The sequence below is a fragment of the Sebastes umbrosus genome, chromosome 22 (genome assembly GCF_015220745.1).
Source record: "Sebastes umbrosus isolate fSebUmb1 chromosome 22, fSebUmb1.pri, whole genome shotgun sequence".
NCBI classification, from domain to species: Eukaryota; Metazoa; Chordata; class Actinopteri; order Perciformes; family Sebastidae; genus Sebastes; species Sebastes umbrosus.
Genome location: NC_051290.1, coordinates 21722927 through 21731892, shown reverse-complemented (window position 1 = coordinate 21731892; position 8966 = coordinate 21722927). Strand labels below are relative to the sequence as shown.

At 42.5% G+C, this 8966-nt stretch overlaps 1 protein-coding gene across 4 annotated transcripts; it reads right to left on the bottom strand.

The window, feature by feature from the left end:
- Positions 1-1876: 1876 nt before the first annotated feature.
- LOC119482065 (PC-esterase domain-containing protein 1A-like) lies at positions 1877-8719 on the bottom strand. Of its 4 annotated transcripts, XM_037759458.1 has the most exons (11): positions 8515-8719; positions 8144-8225; positions 7766-7845; positions 6579-6811; positions 5540-5690; positions 5024-5270; positions 4298-4429; positions 3711-3767; positions 3099-3167; positions 2505-2633; positions 1877-2322 (listed from the first exon to the last, which is right to left on the bottom strand). In XM_037759458.1, exons 1-11 carry the CDS (start codon positions 8662-8664, stop codon positions 2186-2188), a joined length of 1467 nt encoding a protein of 488 aa, XP_037615386.1. In that variant the 5' UTR covers positions 8665-8719; the 3' UTR covers positions 1877-2185. The 4 variants fall into 4 exon arrangements, with proteins under 4 accessions (XP_037615386.1, XP_037615387.1, XP_037615388.1 ...); XM_037759459.1 differs by lacking the exon at positions 3099-3167 and having other exon boundaries at positions 8515-8718; XM_037759460.1 differs by lacking the exon at positions 4298-4429 and having other exon boundaries at positions 8515-8716.
- Between the last annotated feature and the right edge of the window lie 247 nt (positions 8720-8966).

The following is an 8966-nucleotide window of genomic DNA, read 5'->3' as shown; positions in this document are numbered from 1 at the left end:
CCCTAAATTGATACACATTGGGTCACGGACCCCCATTTGATAGGATTTTGCTTCAGGGACCTCCATCTGAAAAGATTTTGGTTGTTAGATATGATTAAGACCAGAATTCTAGAGGTCAATTGCAGTAGAGGAAGTGAAACCTCTGATCACAATAGTCACTCTTATGACTCCTCACATTGGGCTCACTTCTATAGTGAATTAAAGGGACTATTTGTAACTTTCAGAAATGCTTGTTAACAGCGACACCTGTGGCCGTGAAATCAACGAAAGTCAGCGTCGGGCTCGCGCTTGTGCTTGCTCTAAATGGACATGAACGAGCATCGCTCAAAACAGTGAGGCAACACACGTCAGCTAAAAGCACAATATCACTCTATATTTCACCTGCTCTGCAGTAATGTTAGCTGACCAGACGAAGGTCTCTCCATGAATCACTGCTGATACTAGTGTTGGCTTTTCCTGCCTCAGCGCATGCTGAGGCAGCGGGGCTGCAGCTCCTCCAGACCAACAGAGGTTTTCCGTGTCTTGTGAAGTGACGGGGCTCTGCAGCGACACGTTGTCATCTCCGCCCGCAGCCGAAGTGAACAGGGAGACACCGGCACCCGGTCGGTAACGAGACGACAACGTGTCTCGCTGCGGAGCCCAGTCACTTCACAAGACACGGGAAACCTCTGTTGGTCTGGAGGAGCTGCAGCATTTATTTCTGCACAAACGTCCACTGTACATTCACTAGATATTCTCAGAGCTAAACTAACTCTTCTGCAGTGTGTAGTGAGCGCGCGTTCATGTCTAGACGTGGAGCGAGTACGCGAGAACGTGCCCTCTGTCTGAGTGAACGCAAGCAGGCGGAGGAGCAGAGACAGCGGTCACATGCGAGCGCGCATAGGCGAGCGTGCATGTGTCCCGACCCGGTACATTTATATGCTTAGAAAGTTACAAACAGTCCCTTTAAATAGTGAAAATAAAATATTCTCTATTTTTTCTGGGGACGCTCCTGGAACTCTCTCAAGGACCCCTGGTTGAGAACCACTGAACAATTACATTTCTAGCTCTCTATAGCCATGCCTAAGTAATCACTTTATCCTGTTATGGACTCAATTTTATGAAATAAACAGATAAACTGTTATACCAAAGGGTTAAATTAATAAATGATCAAAATGTAGCAGGATTATACGGTTACTGGCAAACCGATCCAAAGCAGCTTCTCTGCCACTTCTCTGACTGTATATATCTCACACTTCTTACCACATCAATGTTAATCAAAGTGATGGACATGGATATAGAAAAAAGTGTCTAAAGGTCCCATATCATGCTCATTTTCAGGTTCTTACTTATATTTAGGGTTTCTACTAGAACATGTTTGCATACTTTCATGTTTAAAAAAAACAACTTTATTTTCCTCGTACTGTTTGCTTGAATATACCTGTATCTACCCTCTGTCTGAAATGCTCCGTTTTAGTGCATTTCGACAGGATTGCGACGAAATTGCAACAGAATTGTTTGGGTCGATGTTTACTTCCTGTCAGCTGATGTCATTCGCATACACTGCAATAGGAAATAAACTGGGACCTATTTAAAATGTTTACATTTACAAATTTGAAAGGGTTGTAGAGCTATTGTAGCTTTGTGACATCACAAATAGACAGAAACCCTGACAGCTTGTTTCAAAAGCTCAGTTTCTGAATACGGACTGTGTGTTTCTCTGTGAATTGAGCGTTTCGATACTTTCACAGTATTTATATAGAACTTAAACCTGCTTTATAATATAAAAGCCATGAAAATGTCACTTTTTACAATATGGGGCCTTTAAGGCTTAAAAGGAAACTAAATCTTTATATACCATACTTGATCTGTGTGGGACATGGAGAAGCATCAGAAGGATCATTCATTTACAACTTTAATAAGTGATTCATTTTAAAACCAGTCAAAAACAGTCCCCTGGCATCGATTTCAATAGAAAACAGCACCTGACACATTTTTAAGTGCATGATTTTAAAATGTTTTGAAATGAAAAATATATTTAAAATCAGTTATTGGTGCCAAAGAACAAACTTTGAAAATGAATTCTAACCACTAAAAGACCAATTTACGATATAAGAAAAAATGAACAATGTATGCATGTTACACAGACATAAAATAAAATCTTAGTTTTTAATTAACTTGACCGTCTTCTAAAAAACTTCCTGCCTCAGTAGTAGTAGCTGCCACGACGGCCGTATTGATGGGGTCTGTGGTGGGTGTACGGAGTGTAGTGGGGTCTGGCGTGTCGGCTCCTCATCACGTTCCGTTGATGGCGCTCGTCGTAGGGAGGCCTGTAGTCGAAACCTGCAGAACATACGGGACCTGTTAGCGGACTCTAGAGCGGACATGGCAGCTCAAAGACACTCAGAAAGTAGAACTAGATCAGAAGACCCACAGACACCTGGTCTTAAGAATATCTACAGTGCAGAGAGTCTGACTGATGGAAAACCACATTTATATCAGCATACCAATGTCTGCACATTTACCGTTTCTGAAGTGGGGCGGTGGCATGTGATATGGCCGTTGGTTCTCAAAATTCAAGTAACCATAAGCCACAGCATCGCCGAAGAACGCCTCCCTGTAGCCGTTGTAACGTCCCCTTGATGGGTGTCGCACTGTGTAAGGGAGACAATGGAAATAACCTGTTATTGACATTTGACTGGCTGATAACACATGTTGTGGGGGTAAACAGGTGTCAGCACAGTACTGAGGTTATTTTAATTTTATTTATTAAAATGGTAAAACTGAGTATCAAACAAGCATTCACACTGAAGACAGTAGGCTTCGTGAAAAACTACATGTAGGGTCCTATACATGACGGCAGAAATGATGGGACACTTTGCCATGTTCCCGCCTTTCGAAATGACTTCTACTGCACAAGAACATTTCATTGTTGATGCTTTACATGTTCTGCAATCACGGTGCATGATAAATGAGCTAGACTATGTATTTTTAATGTGACATTAGTTTAGCCAAGTATTTTAAGCAGTATCCTGAACACAAATCAAAGACACGGCAAATAGAGATTAAGCAGAAACCATAAGAAACCAACCCACGTGTACAGATGTTTTAAGTCTTACCCATATGGGGAAAATAGTAGGGAGGAGGAGGGGGGTGGCAGTTAAAGAAACGCTGTACTCGATGCCTTCCTGAAAAAGGCAAGAGCCGCGAGAGAAACGCTTCAGTTTACTGACACCAGCATTGTGCTCGTTCTCTAAACTGTGGAAACGGTGTTACCATCACGTATTCAGGGTCTCTGCAGATTTCTAATTTATGTTCTAACAATGGTGGTATCTAAAGTAGCGCTTTGAGAGAATTTCATCTTCATATTTGGCACAAATGTTCATATGCTAATTTTGACAATTTCACACAAATGTATAACAAGGATAAAAATGATGAAGTGATGACATTTTGGACAGACATGGATGTAAACTGCAACTTAACTGTTTGGCGTAGGCGTACAACCGCGAGGCGGTAATTCTAGTTTTCCATATTGTGAATAGAGGACGTGAAGGATAGCAAGTGTACAATTTAACCGATGACAAACCCAAACACGTCCTTAATGTCCGATGCGTTCATCTTGGAAGATCATGGGTTATTATGATGATTTATTTTACCCTTATTTGCTTGCTCTTTGTTAATCAATAGAAATAATCCTGATCAACACATCAACAACAGGTAAGACATCTTACCTGCAGGTTTGGAAACATTTTCTTTGGCTGGCTTCTGAGCTGAATCCTCAGTATGCTCTATAAAAAGAACAAACTCATGTCAACCTAATTTAATCATATACATTTCAACATACAAAAAGGCTAGCCCTGCCACTTACATCCTTTTATCCAAAGTGTTAGGGAGGTTTGCGCTCCTGCAGTTGGTAAGCAACCAAAACCTGCGTGTGGCCAGGACGATGATGATGATGTTGCGGAAATTTAGCAGGAAGCCTCACTGACTAAAATAAACAAAGGTAGGCCGACCTTGCAACCGGATGTTGTGACGTTCTTGGGCAGAAAGGGTGAAGCAAGTAAAGTAGTCCGTGGGACAGATCATAAAGCTCTGTATATCCCTGCACTAAAGTGATTAACCTCTCCTTCATACATTTACCGTACACTAATCACGGAAGAAAGAAAAGATATCTGCCAGCTGTGATTCCTCGTCACATGACATGCGGTGGATACCTTGGTTTTAAGAATATTTACAGTGCAGTGCAGATGGTCTGATTGATTATCTGTTTGGTCACTCTGCCACATTTATATCAGCATACCAACGTCTGCACATTTACCATTTCTGAGGCGGGGCGGTGGCATGTTATATGGCCGTTGGTTGTTCTCAAAACTCAGGTAACCATAAGCCGGAGCATCGCTGAGGAACTCCTCCCTGTAGCCGTTGTAATGTCCCCTTGATGGGTGTCGCTCTGTGTAAGTGAGATGAGGGAGGTGGGGGCGGCAGAAAAGACGGACACTTTGTATGTTGTGCCGTTCTTGGACAGAAAGGTTGAAACAAGTAAAATAGTCCGCGGGACAGATCGTAAAGATATTCCTGCACCAAAGTGACTAACTTCTCCTTCATACATTTACCGTAGACTGATATTTACGGAAGAAAGAAAAGATATCTGCCGGCTGTGATTGGTTGTTCCTCGTCACATGGCATTGTGGTGGGTGTTGCAGCGTTCCAAAAGTTGAACTATTTTTTATCTCGGAGAGCAGCCGTCGCATCCTGAAAAATAGGCGCTTGGGCACGCTTGCACATCGCCATGGTGCCGCTCTCGCGTTTGAGCGCAGCCTGCCGCCTGTTTATGTTGACAGCCGATTTGAGGGTGCAAAAAAAACGCGGCGTGTGAACTGCCCCTTAGAATTTCCAGAGTAATGTCTGCATTTGAGGTGTACAAACAGTATAGGAAAAACACACCATCCCATTATTGTAGTTTGGCTAAACCACGTCCCGTCTTACAGCGAGAGTATATATTTACTTGTTTGTGTGTGTGTGTGTGGGCAGTATTCCTCCTCACCAACAGCAGTCAGTGCACAGGGCATAACAACACCCCAGGCCTGTGCAGAGTGCTCCAACAGCAGAGAGGTTATCCTGCGGTGGGCGACGGCGTTCCAGTGGACTCCGTCCGTCGTACGATGCTGCAGGGAGAAGCGGAACTGGAAGTGGAGGTCCAGCACATCCATCCCGTAGGCGTCAGCCAGAATCCCGCTGTAGAAGTTGGCTTCGATCACATCGTAACGCAGGTGAGGAGCCTTGTCCTTAATCTGAGGCGAAGGAGAGGACAACGTTTTAAGGCTGGAAGAGCAGACGGACAGCAGCTGACAGAACAGCTGTTTCTGATGACAGTGACACCGCTACTGAGGTCAGAGTCGATGTGGATTGAATGAATGTACAGTGCTGATCTCGTCTCGTAATGTGAATTCCCAGTAAGGTGTAAGAGGAAATATTTTAGGATAGATTGTGCGCCAATTTGACCCAACATGACCAAATTTCCATGTTTAGTTATGATGCAGATGTTAGTGCGACGATGTACCTCGGGCACCAGGAAACCACCTGTGATCCTCTCTCCTAAGGGCATGGTGAGGTTCCATATGACCAGGGTTTCCTCTGGCACAATACCCTTCAGATCATCAAAGAACTTATGCAGGTTCTCCTTGTAGGTATCATGCCAACTGGAATTATATCTAAAAAAAACAAAAAAAAAACATATATAAGGAAGAACAAATTCACTATACACAAACTAATCAAGAGATTCAGTGACACCTTACATGAGGGAACAGGTTAGGAAACCTTTCACATTTGAGCTGAGCGGTGCTTTGTCCTCCGCCACTGCTGTCTCACACCATTATGGATCATATCTGATCACTTAAATGTTGCAGTGACTTGGAGAGCATCGAGTCTGTAGAAAAGCACAGCTGTATACCACCTACAGCTGTAAAGAGCTGTCCACTTCCACCCACACCTCCCTCACCTTTGCGGTTACATCAACAGACGGGGATGATGGCGAGAAATTCATATTAATATTAACAGTTTTTGCCAATCCAAAATACACACCTCCAGGCCATAAATTTGCTCCGCTCTCTCACCACCCACACACTAACAAAGTCAGTGTGGTCGTATATGACGGGAGGAGTTAGCCGGTTGAACCAGATCACGGGATTTAAATGCGTGAATTCACTCCGAGTCCAGAACGAGTCTTTAAAAATATTACTTACAGGAAGCGAAGGAGAGATTTTGATATATAAACATTCAAAAACATTTAGCGATCTATTCCATACCCACAAAAAGATAGCACCTAACACAGGGACAGTGGAGACACACTGGAAAATTATATTTTTTTCAATTTCACCGTGAAGTAACATATGAGTTGTATCAACCTCTACTGGAAAACAGCTGGAAATTGCATGAACAGGTCTTGAACACAGGTCTCACCCCCGACCCCTCTCTCCATAATTACATTACAGTGAATGAACAAGTCAGTCAGGTGTTTAACAACAACAATCATCATCATCATCATCATCAAGGTAATTAGTGCTTCAATACTATTACTAGTTACTCATTCACCTGCCCACCTTGAAATATCCCACACGCAGGAGTTGATAATTATTACATCTGGTTTCAATCCTTTGCGGAAGTCTTCCAGGATGCGCTGCACATAGGAGGAGAATACGCGCGTCACGAAGTAGAAGCGGACCAGATGGTGGTCCGACTGAAACTGACGAACCTCCCGGTACTCTGTTCCGTTGTGCATTTCACCAAGACAACCTCCTTCCACCAGGCAGTCCTGCTCGAAACTCATCTCGCCCTGAAGGAGAAAGATATAAGAGTGAGGACGACAGGAACAAAATGGGGAGGAATTCACAAGTAGGGCGACCAGGTGTCCCACTTTATGAGGGACCGCACTGCATTTTTATCCCAGTTGTTGTCCCACATATTGAGACGATGTCCCACATTTTCACTGGCTCTGGTTTTCAAAAGTCAAACCACTGCAGGACAGACACTTTCCTAAAATCTGGCTTTTATTCTATTGGCTGTGAAGAGAGCAGGGAAGGCTGTCATCACGAGGTTGTGTTTGCTGTCAAACTGCGCACACCTGGGTCAAGTCACCTGTCACCGTCTTTGCCACACTATGCTGGGGAAAATTGCGAGTCACCGCAAAGTCACAAACTATGCAGATTTAGGTTGAATATGATGGAAACTATCACGAAGAAAAAGAAATGCAACTACAACAAATACTACTTATCAGTGGGTGAAACCAGTGGAAGGCAATTCTCAGAGTTTTTTGTGAAATTTGCCAGTTATTTTTCAATTTCACACGGGGGGGAATACGACATGAAGCGACACAGTTCATGCGAGTCTCATGAGATACGTTTGGCTCAAAAAGAGATGTGCTGATCAATGGATGCATTCGGGCAAAGCATAGCGATGTTACGAGGTAAGGGGCAGAATAGAAATGTTTATTTTTTTAAGTTAAACATATCAAAAATGTTAGACTACCTCTCAGCATTGGTAACGTGTCCCACATTGTCCCACATTTGTTGGGATATGGTCCCCCTATTCACAAGCTACCTACTGTACATGGGGAAAAAGAGAGAAATTTGAATATAGTTTAACCTGAGACCTACTAAAAACAAGTCTAACGATGAAAAGCAAAGTTGCTACATTGAGCTTTGAGATCACAGCTTATAATAATGACAACAGTAAACAATGAATATGGAATTTCTCCACGTTTCATCTTTGTATCGGTATGTAAACTTGCCTTGCTCTTGAGCTGGCTCCGAGAGAGATATTTGTCCTTCTGCAACAGAAGAACAAGGTCCTTATACACCGACCTCTGAACTGAGGATGAGATAAAGAGAGAATTAAAAGTGGCAGTGTAAAAAAAAAAACATGTTCACAACCGAGTCAGTCAATACAGACACTTACAGATCCCTTAATGAAAGCTGGCAAATGGACAGTCAACTAAACCATTTCAAATCGAAATGGACAGTCAACTAAACCATTTCAAATCGAAATGGACGAGTTAACCAGCCTGCCGGCTTATTCAAGAGCAATGACATGCTCCTTTTTCTCCAAATTAAATGGGTTGCTATAAAACTTTTAAAAAACCAGAAGGTGAATTTAAGTGACTACTCACTTGAGTCTCCCAGGACCACAACACACTTGTTGTGCAGCAGCTGGCTGGCCTGCTGGTGGCTCACACGATTCATCATCTGCTTCTGTTAATTACACGTCATTAAAGCACGTGTTCAAGTGGTTCACATTGGGTAACATTAGGCATGACAAGTTTAGCAAGTTGCAGAGTTTCTTTAGACACAATTAGCGGCTCAGAAACTCAATTCTGGAGGCTAATTAATTAGCTTTCATTAGCATACTAATAAACTAGCCTCAGGCTACCTGGCTGACTGAAGCGTTGCGTTAAATTAACATAATGTAACAGAACTTACTGACCATTCTTGAGTTTTAGGGCAAATTTTCTAGCTTCAACAATAAAAGATAAAGTTTTACCTGATTACTCGACTCTGCCATTTGAGCACAGGTGTCTCCAGGTGTGTCCTGATGTCTCTTGTTGTCTCCTGTTGTCTCTTGATGTCTCTTGATGTCTCCTGATGTCTCCAGGTGTCTCCTGATGTCTCCAGTCAAATGTTGTGTTTGCATTCAAAAACCAACAGAATTATCACCGTTTTTTTCTTCGCGCCTTGAATCGTAGTCTCGCGAGATTTTATATAGACGTGGTTTGATTGGCTGTTGTGTTTAAAAGCAATTGGAAATGTAAATATGTTTCTTAGACAAAAAAAATAAATACAATTACAATAGGATTTGCTTAATATTTCGTATTCCGACTTTATCTGATGAATTAATAATTCCATTTTAATATTTAAAAGCAAAAAATCTTTTAAATGTTACTACTACATTTACTTGTGTGTCATATTCTACCTAGCCCTCTGTGCATCGTGTAT